The 26,243-nt window shown below is 42.6% G+C and overlaps 1 protein-coding gene across 2 annotated transcripts in view; it reads right to left on the bottom strand.

Moving 5' to 3' along the window:
- ryk (receptor like tyrosine kinase) overlaps positions 1-26,243 on the bottom strand; it is a 69,220-nt gene that overhangs the window by 16,559 nt on the left and 26,418 nt on the right. Inside the window, exons 3-9 of one of the 2 annotated variants that reach the window (XM_080725344.1) lie at positions 25,323-25,422; positions 23,389-23,520; positions 21,934-21,996; positions 19,431-19,575; positions 14,801-14,901; positions 9,205-9,288; positions 5,409-5,534 (exon numbers count right to left, since the gene is read on the bottom strand). In XM_080725344.1, the coding sequence (XP_080581470.1) occupies positions 5,409-5,534; positions 9,205-9,288; positions 14,801-14,901; positions 19,431-19,575; positions 21,934-21,996; positions 23,389-23,520; positions 25,323-25,422 (751 nt within the window). The remainder of the gene's footprint in view (positions 1-5,408; positions 5,535-9,204; positions 9,289-14,800; positions 14,902-19,430; positions 19,576-21,933; positions 21,997-23,388; positions 23,521-25,322; positions 25,423-26,243) is intronic. The other variant, XM_080725345.1, reaches the window with a different exon arrangement.

The following is a 26,243-nucleotide window of genomic DNA, read 5'->3' as shown; positions in this document are numbered from 1 at the left end:
CTACAAGCTCACGTGATGCGACGCGTTGTGAGCTTGTAGATCGGCTATTTCCACTATCAAAGTAATTTTTTAAGTAGTACGTTGTCAAATATGTCAGTAATTTCTTTGTATATTTAGGTTATGTGTCATATCTACCATATACAACTTCAAAGCCTAAAAGCCAAACAGAAATGTAATTATCAACGACAAAAACACAATTAAATCGTTAATCGCCAATTATTTGAGTGACAATTAATCGTCATGCAAAATGTCATATCGTGACATCCCTAAGTGTAATAGATATTGTGTTTGCTTTGGTGTGTAGAACAGCAAAACAACAAATGTGGATTTCTTGAATCCGTCTGTATATTCAAATGATCAATCAATAAATGGATAGATATGTTTTTTAGTGTAGAGGTACAGTATGTACACTAGAACTGCACAATGGTGTGAGATGGGAGAGGTGTGACAGACAGGCCAGACTTGAGCTGGAGAAGTGCAATTTCTGGGTGAGAAATGTATGGTAGAGACACAAACATGCTGTATAACTATAAGGCGTTTGTAAAAGCGAAATGTATACTGGTCTCTATCAATGTTAAATGGATATCACCTAAACAAATCAAACTTCCAGTCAGTGGGTATGGGAATGGCATCTGATTGTTGACTGGAGAAATTGTAGACCTCAGAATGCCATCAAACTCTGTAATTACCAAACTAACTGTGATTGATGGCTTTATCTTCTCAAACTGTTTAATCACAATATAGACTGACAAATTATAAACGCTTTACATTTCTTTGGTATATACAGTATAAACATTTAAAGACACGTTTATCTCAGATGCTCAAATTGAGCAGCTTTACAGCAATTTACAATTTATTTATTTTATTCTACTGGTGATGGGATGACAGGGATTTTAAGAAGCACGTCACCTCTTTTATAATCCACAAAGAGATGTGAGACCATAATACAGTGCACACTAACAAACTAAGCAATTACAGGGGAGGATGAATTCACTGGAGCAGTTCAGACGGTTCAAAGCCTTTTTATTATTGGGTGCAAAGTACAAAGAAGACCAACGTTCTGATGTTCAGTATTGTACATCTTTATCAGAGTCCTGACTCCTGACTGATGAGACAAATGACTGCTGAAGATGTACTGCAAATCAAAACGTTTAATTTTCACCTAATGGAAAATGCATTGAACCGAACTGCATTCTCTCACCTGTTGCTGTGCCCTTCTCCTGTGATGCCCTGTACCAACCTACCTAACATACTGTACCAAGCTAATGTGTGGTGGAACTTATTTAGGATAATATATATTCCATTGACTTGTCACGTCAGTTCCAATTTAGCTTCCCTCAGTACGAGATGATGCATTTCATGAAATTGAAATCACTTCCGCATTTTGCGGAGAAATACAAATAAGACATACTTTAGGGTATTTTAGTTCCCCTTTTATAACCATTACCATCAGAGGCCTGTCTATCACTTTCACAATGATCCCTCACACAACTGAGTTCTTGGTACAAGCTTGCAGAATTTTATCTTTACAAAAACCATAGAAAAGTCCATCCGTCTCCAACTGCTTATCTGGAATCGGGTTGCGGGGGTAACAGCTCCAACAGAGATTTAGAGTCTTCCCTTTCCAGAGCACTGTTAACAACTTCCTCCAGGGGAATCCAGAGGCGTTCCCAGGCCAATGTAACCGTTTATCTGGAATCGGGTCGTGGGGGTAACATCTCCAACAGAGATTTAGAGTCTTCCCTTTCCAGAGCACTGTTAACAACTTCCTCCAGGGGAATCCAGAGGCGTTCCCAGGCCAATGTGGAGATATAAGCCCCCCATCTGGCCCTTGGTTCTGCCAGAAAAGTCTAGTTTCCAAATTCCCTCCTTAACCACTTAAGCCCTATACTATACAATTTAGGAAGATATTGAAATAAACAAACTAAAACTTATTTTACAGACTTGCTTTTTACATGATGCCTTTTATATAATTTAACTGACTGTTCCTACCTTTTATCCCCTGGCCTTGCTTTTACTAGTCTCATTAATTGCATTATCATGATGATTTCATAAAAAAAATAAAAACTTGTAAACCTTGTTAAAAGTATTTTATTTCACGTTCTAATTTGGTTTGGATTCAAATTGGATTTAATGTAACGGTTGTTGCTTTACACTCGTGTCCAGACTTGTTGCAGGAGGTTGTGATAGCAGACATGAGAGAGACATCGGAGCACATCAATCTTCTCAGAACAGCCTGCCTAAAAATAAACTATGACTTGTATTAATAACTGAGCCAACATCATTCTGGCCTGGTCTCACTGTCAGATCATGGCTATCGTTCTGTTCAAACTTGCACACACCAATCAAAGTCAGATGCATGAAGCTAAAATAAAAATGTTTTCACGCGCTGCGCAAACCTTTTGCTCTTGGGTAACCAGTGTAGCCTTGACAAATGCAATGTGTGTATGCCTGAAGAACATTACAAGACATGTACAAAATGCATTTGTCATAAATGTACGCCTGTTCTGGAGACAATTTCAAAATACGTGTGTACACAATGTACATATATGTCAGGAATGTGTGTATGCCTGTTCTGAGAAAATTACAAGATACTAGACGATGGTGGGAGTGCATGCCATATCTGGTTATGTAATGCCTGTTGTGTTTGTTGTCAGAGAATTAGTCGTGCCCGTTGTCAGATATCCAGTGAGGTACCATTATCCTAGTACTCAGAGGCTAGTTTATGATGCCAGCACAGGCATCATATGATCATAATTGGGTCATATAACCGCAATTGGAACAGCAGCAGACATTTGTGGATATTCGGTTCTGGACAATAATAATTAGACCTTCTTGCTCGCGGGGGGGAAATTACATTTTCAGCTTCACCCAGCTCACTCAGGGACACTTGGACACATTGCTGTTCTGGCCAGGAATCATACCTGGGACAACAAGGGTCTCTGGCTCCCCAGGCGGGCTCACTAACCATTCAGAGACTGAATTCCCACTAGGTACAACACATCTCCGGGTCATTGGCGACTCACACACCAAGTTATGCCGGGGGCAGATACACACAGACAGACAGACAGAGATTCTGTGAATGTATATGTAGATGTATCCGTGACGTGTTGCTGAAGACTACCACAGAATGGCTAGGGGAATTCCATATTGGATGCCTCGACGTGTGTCTGCGTGCACGTGTCTGTGTCCTTTTACTATATTTTACTATAGTACTATATGTGAGGACCAAACTTGTGTCCCCAGTCTCCCCACAAGAAGTATAGTATGAAGAATATATTGTGATGAGGCCATGTTTTTAGGGTTACAACTAGGAGATGATTCAGGTTGGGGTTAGAAATACGCATTTAGAGTTTTGGTTTAGACGTTGAGGTGAGTGTTACAGTATGCCTGATGTTTACTTAGTTGCACACCGGAGCAGCACAAAACCAAGTATAAATAAGACGAACCGTCCAACTGATTGACCTCAAACTTGGCATATGTACCCGATGACCGTGAGGGTGTGCAGTGTACATCAGGAATCCCTATAATTATCTCCAATGCATATATATCAATCGTCGTATGTTAGTGGGTACCAAAACAGGTACTCTGACAACAAGTACAATGGGTACCTCATAAACGGGTGGAGCATGCATTCCCAACAAGCATCATTCCCACCTTGCATTGTTCCCGAGTCGGGCGGGTACTGCACTGGGTACTTTGATAACGGGTACAACGAGTAGGGCATGCATTCCCAAATTGAATCGTTCCCTGTCCTCGAATAGTCTAGTAGTTCATAAAAATAAAATCAATGTTTTATGTCCTCACAATTATAGTTGCGACCGTAGGTCGCACTTACTATCAAAACCTGCACAAACTGTCAGTCTGTCTGTCCGTCTGTCTGTCACACCTCACACGTCACACTATTGCCCTGCTCATATCTCCGCAACCGTTGCCCCGAATTGCCCCCGAAAATTTTGCACACACGCTCCTTGGCTGCCAAACTACAACCTCCAAGGACCCCCGGAGCGGACCCCCAGATGTAAAAAATGACCAAATGTGCAAAAATGACCAAATGACCACCCCAACGGGGCTGCTCACGGGGAATTCCCGGGGACCATCGACTCCTGGTGCTCCAGAACGGATGCAAAAGTGGTGGCGCCCCCAGTGGAGGACCCCCTCCACTGCAGCTCACATAAAATGCCGTAACTCGGGCTAGGAGGGTCCGGGAGAGCCGGGGCCGGTACCTATTCGTCCGCCAAGGCAACGCAGACACCCCACCCCTCATTTCTCACATGGCCCTCTTCTAGCGCCACCATGAGGCCGATTTTTAAAACACATTTTTGGACACTGCTCCTACAGTTTTTGCCCTGAAATCACGCAAATCGCTACACAGTATGTCTACACTCATCCCATCACCATGAATCTGTCCCATATAGCGCCACCTTCAGGCCGATTTTTAAAAACACATTTTTGGACACTGCTCCTACAGATTTTGCCCTAAAATCACGAAAATCACTACACAGCATGTCTACACTCATGTCATCAACATGGATCAGGAAGATTTTGGAAAAACACATTTTTGCCCTATTTGTGGAGATAAGCGACCGTAGGTCGCTTATCTCCCGATTAGGGAGTCTTACTGGTAATACAAAGGTGTGTGTGTGTGTGTGTGTGTGTGTGTGTGTGTGTGTGTGTGTGTGTGTGTGTGTGTGTGTGTGTGTGTTAGGCCTGTGACGATTCACTTTTTCCCGATTCGATTCGATTTCGATTCATAGGGTGACGATTCGATTATATCACGATTATTGCGTTTTCCTGCGATTTGCGATTCGAATCACGATTATTGCGATTTTCTCCCAAAAATTACAGCTTTTTTAAATTGAAACATTTTAAAACAATTCTAAACAATATAAAACATTAAAAGTTGAATCATATACTTCAAATCAATGCAGCCAAATAAAGTCAGTCAATCTTTCTGACATTTATTTCAGCCAAAGTGCCAGTGGTACAACATTACAACATGTTCCTGGTCAAGATGCCAGAAAACACAGAACACAACAGTCATAAAAAATAAAAATAAAAATCGCTGTGCTGCAGGCCTACAGCACTGTGCTAGCTTTAGCCATAACATGACATCCTCATGACCTAAAACTGTTCCTTTAGGACCTGTACTTACTCTGACTGAAAGTGGTTAATTCACCTTTAGGTTAATTTCGCCTTTTTTTATTATATATAAATAAATAAAATCAGGAAAATCGATTCTGAACTTTGAAAATCGATTAATTGAATCGCCAGCACTAACATCACGATAATATAGTAAATAGATTTTTTTGCACAGGCCTAGTGTGTGTGTGTGTGTGTGTGTGTGTGTGTGTGTGTGTGTGTGTGTGTCAGGGAGATACTTTTAGAGTTAAGAGAGAGAGTTCTACCTTCATGCAAGACGTCCCGTAGCGTGACTCTCTCCCTGGAGATGGCGATGTCCTTCACCTTGGCTTTGGCTTCCATGAGGGTCACACTTCGCAGGTCGTTCTTCTCTATGCGCAAGGATGGATAGCCTGGGAGGGGACATGCATACAATCACTAACTCTGACATCATCTGTAAGGGAAGGCTGAGGTTGAGAAGGACTGGCCAACTCTGAATCTGAATTAGTGTGAAACCGCTTATTTAATCCTTTGGGTAATTTGTTGGTGGACAAAGTGAGGAAAGCTATTTGTTTTGGTGTAGCTTTTGTGACCTATACCCTTTCAACCCATTCTAAGACAGTAAACATGTTGAACAGACTTCAGATTTAAGTCTGTCTTTGACTTCACCGTCTCATAGAAGTTAGGAAATGCTACCAGGGCTGACACCAAATAATGCAGCCACTCTCTGTAATGGAACACCAGCTTCCACTCCTATTGCACGGACAAACGTGGCATCTTGTAATGTAGCTGATTATACAAACTCAACAAAGTTGCAAGACCCATGGCATGCTCAGGTGCCTGTCACACACCTGTGAGAGATATGCAGCAAAGACCTTTTGGGAATGGGACTCGAACCGGCGATGCGCTGTCAGGCTACGTTAGAGCCTAGGTGCCCAGACCGCTATGCCAGCGGTCCGGGCAGTTGAGGAGTTTATTCATTTGTTTAGTAGGGTTTCTTGAAAACACAGAGGGACATATTTTAAATTGAGAGAATTCTAATTTAAAAGGAAAGCAGTGGGTCAGACGTGGTGCACCGCAGGCATTGCATCAAAGCAGCTGTATTCCATGGTTACAGCAATGCATTTCATAAGCTCTGACAGACACTAGCTGTCATCGTTCTACAGTACAGTGTGGGCAGTTCTTCAAGGTCAAGCTCAAGATCAGTGCAAATGCGTAGTCAGAGGTTTTCCAGCACCCCAGCTACAGAAAATCAAAAGCCACTACCTTCTTAGTTTGTATCAATTTGAAATGTTTTACCGGTAGTTGCCATTGGCAATAATTGCACAATGCAAACAACGCAAGGAAATGCCTGGTACATATATGCAATAAAATATATAATGCAGTGCATGTGCTGATGCAGTCAAATGAAGGCACATACTGTATTACTGTACAAAGCAATAAAATGCATGTGTTCATGTAATGCATTGAAAGCATTTTCTTCTGTTTATTACAAATCTAAGCTCATTCCTGAACAACCCAAAACAACAATCTAATTTAAGCATATTCATTGATTCAAACACCTGTACCAGCCCTGTTCTTAAGGTGCATACCGAAACACCGTTAAGCTTGCTCCATACAGTGTCTTTCCACAGATAAGCGTACGACCTAAACATGACCGCCTTGTATGTAAACACATTTTGTGTGTACCCAACATTCTAACGATGAGCGATAGCACATTCTAACATCATGTCTCTCCCGAGGCCCACGGCTAATAATGTGACAGCACTAAGGTATGTGCAGCTGCTCACACATGGATAAGTGAGGTTCGCCACCGCTAGAGGGTATAGATAGCGTCACCCGAGCGAACCCAAACCAAAGCTGTGAGACACTCTCAGTATCATGACTGATTGTAAGCAGTGGCTGACACCTTGGCCCAGTTTGAGTCAGGCGCCGAAGCAGACAATGTGCCCCTGGGACATCCAGGAAAAAGTCTGACTTGCCTCGAACATTCGTGCCACATTCTTTGTCAGATTTACAGCGCACCGAGTTCTCACCTCCACATGAGTTTAAAGAAGTAGGGGTCGAAGTGAGGGCCTACGGGGAAACTGTCAAAGATTTTCAACCTTATCTCTCTGAAACTCAGCCAACGTTTTGCTGAAACGTTTACTCCAGTGATGTCACTGGGTTAAAATCTGAGTGAAGTGAAAACGACAACCATTACTTTTATTTGCCGCTACCCTCCGTGGCCGTGACATTGCAGTTGTTTGCAGTTTATGGTAAAACAGTGATCCTGACTTCCGAAAATATGAAACATGTTGATGCAACGGTGCATGGACGTACCAGGCCCAGTGCTTGCACAAAATGCATCATCGAACACCAACAATTTACTAAACGGGAGATACAAAGGGACGTCTTGGTCAATATGGGCTATGGGTAAATATTGTTTCTTTATAGACAATGACAATCATCAACAGTGTACTGAAATGCCATCAGCGTGTGTGTGTGTGTGTTTATATTCCATATTACGATAATGGTTTAGGAAAAGGGTTAGGTTGGTTGAATAGATGGTGTGGTGAGTGAGTACTGTGTTGGACAGCTTACTGCTGCCACCTAGCGGTCAAACTAAGCACATTATTCATAGGCAAGCATGTAAAAAAAAAAGAGAGTAGAGGATCAAACAATATAAAAGCATACATTAATTCTACAATATTTTAAGAATCTTAGTAAAAGTTCTTCTTTTTGTCTTATCTGTACCAACACTGTCAAACTGTTTGATGGGCATAACAAAGAAGTGAGTTAGCTATGAATAATACACAAGGCAATAAAGTACACACAATGAAGACAAATTATGAAATGGTTAATAACAGATGAAATGGATGGAATCGACTTTAGACCATCAGTCCAAGGCAGTCCTATTAAAAAGGCCCAATCCGGGATAGTTTTATATAAATTAGGATTATATTCACGTACAGTATATTTGTAGGTAAAAAAAGAAAATGCCATGCTTTCCTACCCCAGCATGAATCAAAATATCGGTGTGTTTTATTCCCTGGTTTAGAGTCATTACCAATGTAAACAGACCCGCTGCAGCCTCAAAATACAGAAAATACAGTTTAAAAAATTATTCATCAGAGTCTATCACTTATAGATCAGTGGTTCTAAAAGTGGATTCAGGGACTCTCTAGGTTCCTTTATTGGGGTCTAAATTGACCCTTACATTTGACAGATGTGTAAGTGTACAAATGGAACCAAATGGACCCGTTAGGGGGAGACCTTCAAATTTCAAAGTTTTAGAACCACTGACCTAGAGAATAAAACATGTTTCAACTACTATTGGTTTGTTTTTGGTGGAAAGGATGCCCATGGTTTACATTTGCATCACTGTTTGTGATTGGGCCATTCACTGAGGTTTTTTTACATCATGTAAAGTAACCAAACATACCATATGGGGCTGAAATACAGTAACAATAGGGCAGATAACAAGGTAAAGCATTTTTACTCGGGTTAGGGTTGCACACCCATCTGACCACTTACCTGTCAGAGCATGTTTATTTCAATGATCAATTGATTGTGTTCCGGCTTGGATCAATGGAACTGACATATCGTCACTGTCGGGCAGAAAACTCCCATCTCTAAGGTTCAAATGTGTATGTTTTTTTTTCGTAAAGTAAGCCCAGCTTCATCATACAAGACCGTCGCACAAAACTAGTGAAAATAGCCGATCTAGAAGCACACAACGCCTCGCGATGAGAGGCGTTGTGTGCTTGTAGATCGGCTGTTTTCACTTGTTTAAAACATTTTTAAAATGAAAAATACAAAACGAACGGTTTTGGACATACAAGGTTTCCACCCAACGGCGACGATATATTGCTATGTATTTTTTAATTTCCCATTTATTGGTATCACAATGAAAACTAGTTTTTCAAGGTTTCAATGAAAAAATAACCAGCTCATTTTTTGTCATCAATTAATTGATGATAATATTACCATTACAATCGTTTGAGTGTTTTGCCAGTTATTTGAGGGGCCACTTGCATTGACCTCCTTGTGGCAACACAGGTGGGGAATGAATGGCTGCTGTACTCTATGAATGGAACTTACTTTTGGTTTCGTGTGAGGGGGCACCGGGGTTTGGGAAGGAGGCGGCAGCAAGCTGGAGTATGGGTGCGGTACCCGGGTGATTGTCTGATGACAAGAAGAGGTAGAAGAAAGGGGAGGGTATGGAGAGGGTGGAGGGGAGAGAGAGACACACACACAGACACACAGACAGCAAGAGATGTGGTTTTAATGGAGAGCTCACTCAAACTGCAGCCTGACCTTATGTGATGGACGTGAGGTACACGGAACATTTCCCAGTGCCAATTCAAGGGTCCAATTTGACATCTTCAGAGTTAAATTAGCACTGGGGATTTTGTTGTAGGGCTGGGGCGATATGACGTCAAATAAATTATTATTAATGATGTATATGAGTATATATATATATTTTTTTTTAAAGAGTACTGCTTGTGAGCTTGCAGATGAGCTATTTTCACTATTTTTGTACTCTGCCGTTGTACTACAAAGTATATTACAGCGTTAAATGGTTAATTAAGACTAAATTAATTTAGTTGATTATAAAACAAAAACAAAACAAATGTTTTCATGTTGATTTGTTATACGAGAAATAAATCTCAATTAATCAATTACCCTACATGAGCAAGATTAAGCCGGTTATTTGTTCTAAATATTGGTTTTGATATTTTCTCTATTAATTGCCCAGCCCTATGTTCCTGTTTGTACAAGACACATCCATCATATAAGGCATTGATGCAAGTTGGGTAAACTTACCCATTGTGGGTTGGGTTGAAAAAACAAAACAAAGGTGAGGCAGGTGGATGGTTGTGCCAATCAAGACGTTCAGCAAAGCAAATGAGACAAAGAGGGATGTGTGGGTGGAACAAAATGCATGGAGTCTGAGGTGGAATGTAGCCACTAGGTGGCAGTGATGTCAAACACACAGAGACGGGACCAGGGGCGTCACAAGGGGTAGGAAAGTGGGACTGAGTTACGAGGGCCCAAGGTGGAGGGGCCCTTGTAACTTTAGCTATTGAAAAATGGCAGATATACAAGCTCACAGCGCGCGCTGCGAGCTTGTAGATCTGCTATTTTTGAAAAGTCGTGAAAAAATAGTTAACATTCATGGGGGGCCCGCAGTGAATCCTTGTACCCAGGGCCCAGAATTTGGTGTGACGCCCCTGGACGGGACACATACAACTCTGTGATAAGCGCTCGGTGTGTGCTATTCAATGTAAAGACAACAGCTAGGCCTCTATGGAATGCAATGAGAAAACACTGAAAGAATGAAGGTATAAGAGGTGCTTAACAAGTACGAGGCTGCTAGCCCGTGCCTACCAGCCTGTGAGCCAAACTGCCGTCGATGACGCACTTTCCCCCACAATGAGAAACAGGCTAAGCTGAGTGTCATGTTCTCTTTACGTTGCACTCCGCAGAATGTTTCGGTCACATACCATGCGGTGCAAAAATCGCCCATAATTAATGGTTGGCTGTGCCAACAGCAGGACGGGCTGCCTGGTACCCTCTATGGCTGTGCCAGCCTCCCAACAATAACAGCAAAGGACCTCTGCTGGAGGATATGCGCCATAGGCAGACTACCATTTACAGTTGGTGAATGAAGCTCTGGCACTGACGTCCTGATGTGGAAGAGACAGTCTTTGATTTCTGACATAACGAAAGGTGCAGTTAAGTGGCAGCCTGGAAGGACAAAGGCTCATTGTAGGAAGTGTTTTTTTTTTTGGGTACTTTACTTTCTTCTTGTGCTTTGGAACTTTATAAATACTGTATATAATATTTAGAAGTAGGACCCATGCACACAGGTACTTCAAAGCACATCAAAGGGTGCTATAATCATTGTAGGTGGTTAGCTAGTACTTTACCGTACTACATGTCATTCTTAAATCCTTTCCTTCTTTTTTTTATTGTTTTTAAGGAACCGAAACCAAATCATTTTACGCTTGTCTACTTGTATAGGAGATGTAATAAATAAATAAATACATCTGGAATAAAAAGCAACCTTCATCCTGTCCAAGTTTCCTCTCATTTTGAGACTTGCCATTATTTACTATTCTCATATAAACTGGGACATACCGTACCGTACTGTACTGTACTGTACTGTACTGTACTGTACTGTACTGTACTGAGACTGTTCAGCCTTCCCTCAACTTACAAACACACTAGCTTGCTGACGGTTCTACAGTTAAATACACATAACTGGACACACCGCCCCCGGTGGAAGCCAAGACGGTGATCGAGTACAGCGATTTAAGTGACAAGAGGAACTGTCTTGTTTATTACAACCTTATGATTCCAGTTAAACTAAGTGGATCATTCGCAGCCCATTATCTAATTTGATAAAGAATGCACATTCGGAGATGAGAGATTGGGGAGGAGCTCGCCATGATTCAAGCACTTCTGAAGCACTTGTCCAAGTCAATTCACATGAATTCTCACTCAGCATCAACAGTTTAGCCTGATTTATACTTTGTTGCGTGCTGTATGACGGGAGTATAAATTAAGTATTTACCTGATAGTGCTGAAAGTAAACTTTGTTTAATATCTTGCATTTACCACATTAGGGCAATAATATTCATCCTGCAATTTGGGCCAGAGAGAGTATTACAAATTCACATAAACAGCATAAAGTAGCCAAATTCAGTTTGCCACATTTAGTATGCAGCCGTTTCCTCAGGTGTTATAGGGACTGATTTGTCTTGTCTTCAAAGCAATATTTTTTAATTTCTACTAAAAGATCCCTGTTTTCTAAGCAGTCAGTAAAATCATGTTCCAACTTCCAACATCAGAGAACGGGACAGGGACAATACCATGAATTTAGGCTTGTGGTGAAAACCTGTTTAGAACAGCATAATCTATCTTTTCTTACGTCTCTGTAACTTTGTAAATAACTGTATACTGCTGTGCTTCTGCTGGACAACTGAATTTCCCCCTTGGGATAATAAAGGTATCTATCTATCTATCTATCTATCTATCTATCTATCTTTAAAACAAACGTATAATGGACTTCGTATAATAAGTCTTTCCCTACCTGTATGCAAATGATTAATGATAGTGCTTAATCATGGGCTGACAGGTTTCTGTCATCTGAAAGTGAGACATCTAAGCAGGTATTTAGACTGGTCCAGCACCAACCGTATGGCTGGTGTTAATGGCTGTAGTGCTGGAAGTCAACTGCTGGTGCTGTGCGAGTTGCTGTGAATGCTTCCCAGCAAATTGCCAAGTCTGGACCAAAATAAACGTTTCACCTACTTTATCTGACCCGCGTATATTTAGAATTTGAAGCAGCAGACTGCACAAATGCACTGAATGGGGCAGTTGATTCAAAGATTCCCCTCTTAAACTTTGTCGTGCCGCGTTACTGCACAAAACAAAAAATCAAACCTCGGTTTGAAGTGGAGCGGTGAATCTGAGCAGCTATACCCTGTGTGTGTGTGTGTGTGTGTGTGTGTGTGTGTGTGTGTGTGTGTGTGTGTGTGTGTGTGTGTGTGTGTGTGTGTGTGTGTGTGTGTGTGTGTGATGCGTGCATGTGTGAGTGAGTGGTAAGTGTGCCTGGCCTGCACAAAACAGCGCCCCTCCTTTAACTAGTGTGTTGTGTGTGGCCACTCAAGGTATTGCCAGGCTACGGACGGACGGACGGACACGGCCAGCCAGCCAGCCACCCACATACCCACGGACATACCTGTCTATTGGGAGCGCTTTCACCGCTCCAAAAAAACAAAAAAACAGGTCTATAAGCTCACAACAGATTGTGATCTTGTAGACCTGTCATTTTTGGAAATTGTTCTATCATTTTTGGCTATAAGGACAAGCCCAAAATAGGGACAACGGGTTTTAATGCACTGACCTCACAATTTGGGCATGTCATTATAGGCGAAGATCCCCAAGAATTGCCGGGGGCCTATATGCTTATAGCCGGGGACCCACAAGCCCAAAAGCTCAAGGAATAGGGTAGGACATGTGATTTTCTGCCGTACTTTTTATTTCTGTTTTATCCATTAGTTTGGTCATTAAGGTACACAGAATGAGAGGCCTGCTCTGCCAGAAACACTGTGAAAACACCATTTGTATTCACTGTCCCATTGACTCCACTAGAAATATTTTAAAAATAAAATAAATGTGGTTTAAGTAGCATGTGAGGGGTCAAACTAGGGGTTCTTCATGATTCTGAATCCATTTCAAGCTTTTGTTTTGCATGAAAAACATTCCTTGGGTTAACTTTCAGCTGCCCAAAACTGTGAAAAGTGGAAAAAAGGTAATGACGCATCACTCACAGGATCATGAAAACCCTCCAGTTTGACCCCTCACATGCTAATTAAAGCATACTTTTTTTCCCTTTTTAAATATTTCTAGTGGAGTCAATGGGACAGTGAATATAAAAATCGCCATAACTTTTTTTCGCGATGTTTCCAGCAGAGCAGGCCTCTCATTCTGTGGACCTTAATGACCAAACTAATAGATAAAACAGAAATAAAAAGTACGGCAGAAAATCACATGTCCCCTCCCATTTTGGTGACTGGGTCCCCGGCTATTAATTTATACACATCGAACGCTGGGAGAATAGCGGATGCACAACGCTCACAACGTGTCAATGCGATGCGTTGCGACCTTGTAGATCGGCCATTTTCGTCATGTGACGGTATTTGGCTTATGTGGTTAAAAACCACAGGACAGACTGCATACAGTACATGTTTTGTTAGCTTTGTCCAAAAAAAGAAAAGATGAAGGAGGTAGGGGAAAAAAAGGCCTATAAAGAATGGATATGCGACGCCGTCACATTACCATTGAGGTGCCTGGGGGACTCGGGGAACCAAGCCAGCATTGAACTGGGAGGCACTACTGACAGATATGCACATGAAAAACTAGGCCTGATCCGTCTACAGCTAAATCTCACTGTGAACTGATCTGACACCGTCACAAAAAGCAGAGACACGTCCACAAAGAACTTCCCACAGGGGGAAGCCAATGACATGTCAGAAATGTAAACCTAACCACCACATGACAGGGACAAGAAGACGTATCTCTACTTTAACAATAAATATACCCATAGTGCATTACAAAAAAAAAAAGCTTTTGGTAATGTAGGACAGGGGTTTTCAAAGTGGGTGACGGGGCACCCTGGGGTGCCGCGACAGCAGTCCAGGGGTGCCGCGAGATAATGTATTTATTTCGAAATGTATTTGGACATTTAAAAATATATTTAGTATCATTTTAAACTTGAAGTCAGTTCCAACCAAAATTGCTATTATCTCAACGTTTTCTTCGCAACATATTCACTAAAATAACGTCACTGTCGGGCAGAAACCTTGTATTTCCAAGTTACAAGACCGTCGCACAAAACTAGTGAAAACAGCCGATCTACAAGCACACAACGCCTCGCGGTGCGAGGCGTTGTGTGCTCGTAGATCTGCTGTTTTCACTAGTTTAGTACATATTTTAGATGATAAATACAAAACGAACGGTTTCCACCCGACAACCTGTCGATATGCAGGGGTGCCTCGGATTAAAACAAATATTCATGGGGTGCCCTGAGACAAAAAAGTTTGAAAACCCCTGATGTAGGACACTACTGGCACAGCTCCTTAGGGATTTCTAGTTAGGAGGGAGGGAGGCGACTGGAAGCTCTTACTGGTGACGGGGGCAGCGTTGTTGGGGGTGTCGGCCCTCAGGTACTGCGTGGTCTGGGTGGACGGCTGGGACAGTCCCTGGGAGCTTCCACTTTCACTCACACTGCAAGACACGAAGGGTGCAACACAGTTTGTTAACATGGTTAGTCTACTGGAGCCACCTGTTCTCCTAGTTAACTCATTTTGTCTTTAAGACCAGCCCTGACTTTCATTATTTCTGCTTTTTTGAGCGGTGGTAAACCGCTCCATAGAGTGGCTGTGCGTGTGTCTGTAGCCTTTTTCCTCAGCGTTTTGCCATAGCAAAACGTGTGTGTGTAGCATAGCCTGTACAATGTACATCCTAGACTCAAATCCTAGTCGGAAGATGTTATGCAACGTAAACCGCTCCATAGAGTGGCTGTGCGTGTGTCTGTAGCCTTTTTACTCAGCGTTTTGCCATAGCAAAACATGTGTGTGTAGCATCGCCTGTACATCCTAGACTCAAATCCTAGTCTGAAGACGTTATGCAAGCACGACCACCGCTCACTTCACATTGGGTGTGATTTTTTTTTTTGACAGGGTGAGTCCCATTGAGATGGTTATCTCAAAAAGGGAGCCCTGGCTTAGATGGCAAAACAAGCAGGTATTAAAAGATAAAATACAATAAAATGCAAAGCAAAAACGCAAATGACACAATGACGCAAGCCCACGCAAAACAGTTTAAAGTCTTTGGAGCTGATTCCAGGACGATGGAGCATAAAAAGGTTAAATGCTGGGGACGGATGAAGGACAGTAAAAAAGTGTTTGATTTCTGCGGTTATATTCATTTGATTTCAAATTAAAAAGACTATTTAAATAGCCAGAGAGTAACCCTATTATGGCTATATGAATTAAAGTGTGCCAAATGCCAATGAAGCCGTAGATCTACAGTGGGATAATGAAGGTCAGACAGGCCCTGTCATAGAGAAGACAGCGAGGTGAAGGGATTTGTCATTTAACACTCAAATACCTGGAACGCGCCCGAGTCGCGTTAGATTTTAACCACTTTAACCACTATTTTATGCCTTAACCATTGAAAAATAGCAGATATACAAGCTCACAGCGCGGCACCGAGTGCCGCGCTGCGAGCTTGTAGATCTGCTATTTTTGAAAAAACGTGAAAATGTGTGCAAGTCTTTGAATATCTTTGACCCGATCCTTGACCCGACTTCTAAATCCTTCCTCTAAATCAGTGGTTCTCAAACCGCTTCTTGTCAAGGACCCCCAAAATTGCAGGTATTTGGCCACGGACTCCCATGTCTAAGTATGTTGTTTCAGGGACCCCCAGAAGCAAATATTTGAGTTACAAATGTTCGCTTTTAAATAGATATATTCAAAGACTTGCAAAAAAAATCTTGATTTTTCAAAAATAGCAGATCTACAAGCTCGCTGCGAGCTTGTATATCTGCTATTTTTCAATAGTTAAAGCATTCAATAATTCTAGGTCTAAATGGGTTAAAATAAAACGTAAGGCAAGAGTGGACTTTGCTCTTAACATGGTTTCTGCAGGACTGGAGGAGAACATCCTGTTACCAGTCCTTGTTTAGTGTAACATGATGTTCTTGCCGAACACGTAGATCGGCCACTGAACTGCATCAGAGCTCGCAGACAATGTGATCAAATCAAGCCAATTCCGTGAAATATCATTAAAGCAACTCGATTTACCTCAAATATTACATTAGTGGCAGGACGAACAACCTTTTCACGCAAAGGAACACTGCTGTTGTCGTCTTTACATGAGGATTGGCCCCGATGAGGGCCTGAATAGACAATGATGGATGACCTGAAATCACCGCGGCATCGCTAAGAGCTTTCAAACAGGCGTCCCTATTTTACCCATTTAGGCCTGAGATTATTGAATGCTTTAACTATTGAAAAATAGCAGATCTACAAGCTCACAGCGCGGCACCGAGTGTCGCGCTGCGAGCTTGTAGATCTGCTATTCTTGAAAAAGTCGTGAAAATGTGTGCAAATCTTTGAATATATGTATTTTTAAATTGAATGTTTGGAACTCAAATTTTGCTCCTGGGGGTCTCTGGAACTAAATATTTTGAGATGGGGGTCCGTGGCCAAATCCATATAATTTTGGGGGTCCTTCACACAGGTTTTAGAAGCACTGACATAGTAGTCTCTCAAGAACAGACTAACTGAGCACCAGTTATCAGGTCAAAATCGTGTCAAAATTCAAATTTTCATGATTTCTCAAAAATAGCAGATCTACAAGCTCGCAGCGAGGCACCAGCTTGTATATCTGCTGTTTTTCATTAGTTAAAGCATAAAATAATACTCAATAATGTGTACCCGGTCTAAATGGGTAAGGCATTTCATATAATGGGATTTCTTTTTAAGAATTTTCCAAAATAGCATCTCTACAAGCTTACAACACAGGTAAAAAATACAAGCTTCAACTTAATTACCATTGTTGCATTACTTATGGTATTGGCCATACTCAGTCTTTTGCCCAGGGGCCGGTCAACAGGGGTCATCGTGACTCCACAACACTCAAAGACACCTGACTTAACACATCTGGTGCCAACCCCGAGTTTCCCGAGTTTGAAAAGGTACCACCCCTGTGCCAACCCTGAGTTTTTTTTTTAATTATTATACATTTTTTTTTTCAAAAAAAATTTTGGACCTCCAGAAATGTATTAGGCATGATCGCGATCGCGAAATTGCATGTTTAACCCCCATACCAACCCATTCTTTCAAACATGGCAGCCATGTTTGTTTACATCTGAAGAAAACATAATGGCTGATAAATCATGAATGCCTGAACGGATTTCCAAGCGGATTTTTTTGTTTGAAAGCTGTGAACAGTGTGCACACACGTGGTGCATCATCTAGGCATGGGTGTGCACGATCCGTGCTCTATAAATTACATGGAAGTCTATGGAGACCATGGCATCGCAGGATATTGAAGAGAAAGAATCACTGCAAGAGACAAAATAAGAGGAAATGTAAAAGGAGTAAAAAGTGTCGCACAAGATAAATACTCAGTGCCGCTTTACAAGTTCATCTGAGGGGAAACACTGATCAGCTGTTTTGGTACTCTCTCTCATACGACTACGTTTATAGGGCTAAGTGGTAAGGACGCGGATCATTCTGAAGATCTACCTCACACACCCGATGACCCTGCTAACACAGCTGTTCCACACAGCCACCTGCAAGGAAGAACATTTAGGGGTAATCTGAATTCACAGTCACAGGTTTCAACTCGTATTGAACCCTGGGGGAGGTGAGGTGATTTTCTGATGCTCTTTGGACATCAATAAGATGTGCATATTAACTGCATATATATATTCATAAATAACTTTCACGGCTGACAGATCGGAGGTTCGCTGGCTGTGTGTGCTGCAGATATTTTGTTTAGTCCCTTTGCCCTTTCCACCAAAACAGCCCTCACTTGGCTTGCTTAAACAGAATCACAGGCCCAAAATAGCCAATACTACCCCCATCCTCTGGGACAGATAAAATGTTATGGGTCTTATCTCATCGCAACTTATTCAATTCTTATTGTCTAAGGTCTTAAACCATATATAATTCACTGACTCCCCAGCGGACTATCCTTGACCAAATACCGTATTTTCCGGACTATAAGGCGCACCGGACTATAAGGCGCACTGTCAATGAATGGTCTATTTTCGAACTGTTTTCATTTATAAGGCGCACCGGACTATAAGGCGCACATAATAGACGCTACCGTTGCGTTATGCATCCAACAGATGGAGCTGTGCTAAAGGGAATGTCAATGAATGATCCATATATAAGGCGCACTGGACTATAAGGCGCACTGTAGTTTTTTGAGAAAATTAAAGACTTTTAAGTGCGCCTTATAGTCCGGAAAATGCGGTAATTGTTTTCCTACCTGTCTCTACACCATCTCTCTTCGCCCAAAGTAGCCAATCTACAAACTGACAACGCCTCGTGACTTGTTGTTTATAGCAATTTTTGCCAAATGTTTGCCCCTAGAATAGGGACGCAAGGGTTCATTTGGTTAAACACAATGACTTGGGTCTTTTTCCCTGATCATTACAACAGGGTTCCCACACATTTTTACCTATTAATTTCCAAAACTTTTCCAGAATATTTAACCTTATTTCCAGGACTATATAACAATAATTCAGCTCAATAACAGGTCGCTTACTCCTATGCGCAATGCCCAAAGACAGGCAGTGTATGCCATTGGTTCTCAACCTTTTCAGGCCGTGACCCCCGAAATAATCATGTTTTAACTGGGGACCCGGCACCCTGAGGAGCACTAAGAGTTAAGGAATTTTGTATAACACGGTTCTATTGTGAAAATAGCAGATCTACATGCTCACAACGCCTCGCGTTGCGAGCCGTTGTGAGCATGTAGATCGGCTATTTTCACAATTTCTGCCTCTAATATTTGACAATTTGTCATTTCAGAGGTATTAACAAAATCAATAACCACAGACAATGCATAGCTATTTTTCCAGGACCTTCCAGGACCCTTGATACATTCCAAAACTTTTCCAGTACTAGAAAAGTATTTTTCTAATTTCAAAATATTTCCAGGAATTTCATGACCGTGGGAACCCTGTTACAAGTTGTGAGCACCCATAGCAGAGACAGACAGACAAAGAGGCAGACCTGTCCTCCATCTCCACTCTCTTCATGCTGTGCAGGTGGAGAATGGCCAGAATGATGGCGACCACAAAGATGACGATGCAGCACACGCTCACGCTGATGTAGAAGACCCGGGTGGAGGTGGTGGGGGCCGCCACGCCGCCGTCAACTGGAGGCACGGCGGGGTCAGGGGTCATAGGCCAGGCAAGAGAAAAGAGAAGAGCATAGGAGACTTTGTCACAACAATGCCATTTCAGAAAGGTTCAATCTAAAAAACACCGTCCAAATCCTAAACTGAGGTTTTCTGGAGAAAAAATTATGTTCCTACATATACAGTACACTGTATACAGTATATACAGCAACACAGATGCTGTCCCGGATTGATGGTTGCAACAATTAATCAAACTCATCAGTTAGATGAATAGATTATAAAAAATAACTACCCTGTAATTTAATCAAATTGACAATTTAGACATTTAGGAGACGCCAAATCCAGATAACAGATTAATAATCAATCCCTAGTATTTTGGGCATGTCTTTATACACGAAAACGTTTAAAAACAATGACACAAAAAAAGTGGAAATAGCCTCACAACACAAATATAAAATATTTAAATATTTTGTAACCCATTTTTCACCCAGTGTCAATTATCAAATGTAATCCTGGCACTACACTCCCTCTGCCAACCTGGGGAGACAACGGACTGAGACCTCATTCTTCCTTCTACGCATGAGGAGTCCAAGTTGCTTCTTTTCACCTGACAGGGGGGAGTTTCCCCGGTTGGACGTAGCACGTGGAAGGAACACGTTATTCCAACCAGTTACTTTCCCCTCCATCAGGCGCCCCGGCTGGCCAGGGGGAGGCAGTATAGAGACAAAGATTACTGCATTTTCTTTTTGTGAGGGTACCTACCCTAGCAGACATGGGGAGAACATGCAAACTCCACACAGAAAGGCCCTTTTGCCAACCCCACTGATGATGCGGAGGAGAGAAACACGCCCCCAGCGCCGACAGCGTCCCACGCGGGAATCGAACCCAGGACCTTCTAGCTGTGGGGCGACACTGACAGCACTACCGACTACTACGCCGCCACCGTGCCCCTGCCACCCAAGATAAGACTAGCAGCCCCTATAGGCCATGCTGCATGAAGGTGCAGAGCAAATTCTATGGGAATCCAGCCTCTAGCTTTCAACATATCTTGGTTGGGACAAACATTTTCGATGGACCGACGGGCGTTGCTATCCTAGGAGCCCCATCGCTAGCGGGGCCAAACATTGTCCCATAAGGTTTAGAAGAGTTAAATTAACCCTGCCGTCTTGCCATTATGTCAGCGATGAGCTACTACAATGCAATGGTAAGGCAGAGTGGGAGAGGGACAGAGAGAAAAGCGTGCAAAGGTGATATGGTGAGTCACTCTAAAGTGCTCTGCTACGGGGTTAATGGAGACCTAAAATACCAGAGACTCTGCCCGGGATCCAGTGTCTGAGTGCTTTGCTCACCATGTTCTCTAAAAGCCTGCGAGGGGGCCAGGGTTCCTCGGGCCCACCCAAGCAGAAGGGAGGCAAGGCCACTAATGGAGCTTTGTTGCTGAGGCAGTGGGCTCACAATGGCTCCGAGCACAGAGCCCAGGCGGAAGAGACCAGTCAGCTCTGGAGGGGGCCGGCTTGACCAGAGCGTGTTCCAGCAGTGGGGAGGGGTCATTCTCCACGCCATTCATCGTTTCTCTACCCCCCCGTCTCTCCCTCTCTAGGCCCTGAATTGTACATCTTACTGCCTCTAAACAATGTGAGCTGCACTATGGAGAGGCTCTGCAGGCTGGCCCAGCCTCCATGTCGTCAGTGGCTGAGGGCATCTTGAATGCTGGTAGAGGAGCTAAGTGGGTGTAGACAGAGACGGTCCTTTAAGCCTGATTTATATACAAGCTGACCTAGTATATATCGTCGTTGTCGGGTGAAAACCTTGTATGTCCAAAACCGTTCGTTTTGCATTCATCATTTTAAAAATGATTTAAACTAGTGAAAACAGCCGACCTACAAGCACACAACGCCTCGCACCGCAAGGCGTTGTGTGCTTGTAGATCTGCGGTTTTCACTACTTTTGTGCGACGGTCTTGTGTGATGAAACAGGGCTTTACTTTGCAAAAGTACATACAAATTTGAAACTTGGAGATACAAGGTTTTCACTCGACAACGACGATATACAATTATACAAGCTGACGTGTTGCATCGTGACACATCGTGAGCTTGCAGATTGGCTATTTTCAGTGTGTTAACTCCCAGGCGTACATACAGTACACCAAGTATAACTCAATCTTTACAGTGCATGACAACAGCCGCTGTGTCCGTCCTGTCAAAGTGTACATGAGTCCGAGACGTGTGACACTCAACTTCTCTCACTCTGCTCAGTCATTGCAAATCACACTGGTTAAGTGTAAGGTGTGTGTGTGTGTGTGTGTGTGTGTGTGTGTGTGTGTGTGTGTGTGTGTGTGTGTGTGTGTGTGTGTGTGTGTTGGTGAGTCATACTTACATTCAGGCCTCAGAACGGTGCCGTTGTTGGACGGCGAGGGGATCTTGGGGTCAGAATCTATTCCTGTCACGGGACGGGACGGGAGGGAGAAGGGGAGGGAATTAGATCAGCGGCTGTATCAACAGCAGGTTTCAGTCAAATAACAGAGACGTCCACGTTAACACACTGTCAAGGCGAAGAGACGGCGACGAGCAACGCCTTCCACTCCCGAGATGGCGGCAGAGATGGCGAGATGGCTTAGCGTACGCCGCGTGACTTAGCGTAGCTGTAAATCACTACGCACGGAGGATGGGAGTTGGGGGACAAGTAGGGGGAAAAAACTGTTACTATGCGGAATCCATTGGTCTTGGCCTGGGTCACCAGACTGTATGACTTGGGTGCGATCCAAGAACTAGGCTATAGCTGTAGTGCTCCCCGACCGTATGCACTTTAGGTTTCATTGTGGCAGAGACACAAACGCCATTCTTCTACGGCTTCTAATTTGACTCATGCGCTCAAAATAAAGCGGAGTATACATTTGTATCCTTGGCCCATACGACAAGGAGCCTCTGGGCAGCGTGTAATTATCTAGTGGGTTTGAAAATAGTAACCGAGCTCAAGACAAATACTGGTACAGTTCACACTGTGGGATCTTCCAACAGCGCCATGCTGCCTAAGGAGGATGGCTCATGCCACGGGTCTGATAAAAACCATGCACATTCACAAAATGACCTGAATGGACAGATGGATTTATTTAACCCATTATGACGCAATATTTTATGCTTTAAATATAAAAAAAATAGCAGATATACAAGCTCACAGCGCGGCACCGAGTGCCGCGCTGCGAGCTTGTAGATCTGCTATTTTTGAAAAATCGTGAAAATTTGAATTTTGACCCGATTCTATAAGTGTCTTTTGAATCCTTCTAAGATTTTTGGAAAAAACCTATGTCAAAGAAAAGGTCCTTTTCACTTACAGGTAACTGGAGCTCAGTTAGTCTGTTCTTGAGAGACTACTATGTCTGTCAGTGGTTCTCAAACCTTTTCATGTGAAGGACCCCCAAAATGATATTTATTTGGCCACGTACCCCCATTTCAAAATATCTAGTTCCAGGGACCACCCACAAGCAAAATTTGAGTTACAACCGTTCGCTTTGAAAATACATATATTCAAAGATTTGCACACATTTTCACGACTTTTTCAAAAATAGCAGATCTACAAGCTCGCAGCGCGGCACTCGGTGCCACGCTGTGAGCTTGTATATCTGCTATTTTTCACTGGTTAAAGCATTCAATAATTCTAGGCCTAAATGGGTTAAAACACTGCAGCAGACAGTGCTGAAGAACATCTAATGGCTCCTTTAGGTTCACAAATGAAAAATATTGAAGATATATGTGAAAAACGTGCGGTATTCGTCCAAAGGAAGAAATTAATCATTTCTCATTTCCAGACCCCTGCCTCCAGCAGTAAGCTTACGTTTGTAGCACATTTTCCTCCTCTTGAAGTTGAGCACTGTGAAGTTGTTGGAGTGGATCGTCAGATTGAGTTGCACCGTCACGACTGCCTCTCCGTCCACCTTACCCGAACAGAACAGGTCCACTCTGAAGACTGCACACAAACGCACACACATTAGGGCTGTCACCATATGACATTTTACATGACGATTAATTGTCACTCAAATAATTGTGATTAATTTGCATGTTCTCCCCGTGTCTCCTAGGGTTGATACCCTCACAAAAACATGCACGTAATCCTGGTCTCAATAATGCCTCCCCCTGGCCAGCCGGGGCGCCTGATGGAGGGGAAAGGAACTGGTTGGAATAACGTGTTCCTTCCACGCGCTACGTCCAAACCAGGGAAATCTCCACTGTCAGGTGAAAAGAAGCAACTTGGACTCCTCATGCATAGAAGGAAGCATGAGGTCAGTCCGTTGCCTCCCCAGGTTGGCAGAGGGAGAGCAGAGCCCAGGATTACATAGGCAATTGGCACTGGGTGAAAAAATGGGTTACAAAATTGTGGGATAAAAATTATAAATAATTGCGATTAACGATTTAATTGTGTTTTTGTCGTTGATAATTACAATTCTGTTTGGCTTTTAGGCTTTGAAGTTGCACAAAGCAGATATGACACATAACCTTAATACACAAATAAATTACTGACATATTTGACAATTTGACACTTAAAAAATAACATTGAGAGTGGAAATAGCCGATCTACAAGCTCACAACGCGTCGCAATGCGACGCGTTGTGAGCTTGTAGATCGGCTATTTCCACTATTTCTGAAAATGTTTGAAAATGTATGAACATTTTTCAACATTCACGATTATGACGATTATGACGAAACAATTGCGATTAGACGATTATGTAATAATTGTGACAGGCCTAGCACAAATTGACCTTGATTAGAGAAAGCAATTAGCAGGCTTCATACACAAACAATATGACCCAGAGGCAAATTCAAACAGAATAGACTAGTTTGCAAATCCCGCCCCATTCTGCCCTGTTACTATGATGGGACATTTTCCCTGGGCAGATTGTTTTTATAGTGGCGGTGAATGGGATTTTTTTATGTTTTCATAGCCTCATTACAGCTATATAAAGTACCAAAGGAAAAACATCTAGGTGATATTAATAAAAAGGGAAGACAAAGGTACAGTAGTTACATTGCAAAACAGGGGGTTTCCCCGAAAATATATGTTTTAATGTGTTTAATCCCAGTGGGACAGAATCACTATTGCAGATTCTTTTATAGTGGAAGTGGATGGGATTTTTTTTTTGTTCATAGCCTCATTACAGCTATATAAAGTACCAAAAAAAACACATCTACGTGATATTAATAAAAAGGGAAGAAAAGGGTACAGTAATTACATAGCAAAACAGTAGCGAGATCGCCCCCTACTGCCGCGGCCGTACCAGGCGATTGCCGTGCTCCGCACTGCGGACAGTTTTTGAAAGGCTGAAGCAACATTCTCCACTGCACAAACTCCACCCCCGATAGCAAAAAGTGAATGTTTTTTCTGGTTGGCCAGTCAGGGAGTCTCAGGGACCAATCAGAAGGCTGACAAAAGGTCTATTGCCTCGATTACAGTTCTGTCCTGAGATATTGTTTCCTGAGAGGGGACATGCTCCTGACTACATGATGCGGCAGACGACAGCCTTCCAACTGTTTCCTGATCGCAAACCACAACAAAACGCCTGCAGTGCTTCTCACACCATTACTAAAACCTGATCCTAAGGTGACTGAAACCCAAACACTCTTGTCATCCCCGAGGCACCACTCTGACGCGTCTTCGTGAAAACACGACCCTTTTTTTTTTAAAGACACTACAGACTACTAGTTCGTACAAGCCCACAGAGGATGTGATCCCTGTTAAGATTTATTTTGGGGGGAGGGGGATATTTGACGAACCGGAGACATCGCGGGGCACCTCCCCCTCGCTGGAGATGTTGCTGGTGGGTGCGTTCATGGCAGCGGGGTTCTCCACCTGGAAGCCCAGCCGATAGTCCACCTGACAGAGAGAGAGAGAGAGAGAGAGATTGGTGTCACAACTGAGATGGTGGTTGGCCTAAGACATGCCGAGATACAGGGTCCAATATAGGGCTGTCACAATTATTACATAATCGTCTAATCGCAATTATTTGACATAATCGTGATTTTTTTTTCATAATCGTTTCCATGATGAAAAATGTTCATACATTAAAAAGAAGTCAAAAAGTAGTGGAAATAGCAGATCTACAAACTCACAACGCGTCGCGTTCTGAGTTTGTAGATCTGCTATTTCCACTATCAAGGTTCTTTTTCAAGTATAAAGTTGTCAAATATGTCAGTAATTTCTTTGTATAGTTAGGTTATGTGTCATATCTACCATGTGCAACTTCAAAGCCTACAAGCCAAACAGAAATGTAATTGTCAACGACAAAAACACAATTAAATCGTTAATCGCAATTATTTGAGTGACAATTAATCGTCATGTAAAATGTCATAATCGTGACAGCCCTAGTCCAATACACTATCAGAATCCCCTTGTCATTGTGTGCAAGCATTCAACAAAATCAGTAGTTGCACTCTGTTGGTGTTATTTAGACACAATAAAGCAAGCATAAGACACAACACGCAGTTAAAACAATAATGTAAAAGTGAGAGCATATGCAGACAAGTGATGATATGATGACATTAGCTACGTTTACATAAGCACCGTATTTGGAATACTCCCCCATATCACCCCAAAAAACATCTAATATCCCAGGCTTAATAGGTATGTATATGTTGTTTAAACCCACCTTTCAGCTTATATCCACACAATGGATAGTTGTGCCAACTATAAACATA

Source organism: Nannobrachium achirus, assembly GCF_963921795.1.
Source record: "Nannobrachium achirus genome assembly, chromosome: 1".
Taxonomy (NCBI): domain Eukaryota; kingdom Metazoa; phylum Chordata; class Actinopteri; order Myctophiformes; family Myctophidae; genus Nannobrachium; species Nannobrachium achirus.
The sequence above is the reverse complement of the archived record's forward strand: the minus strand, read 5'-3'. Positions and strand labels throughout refer to the sequence as shown.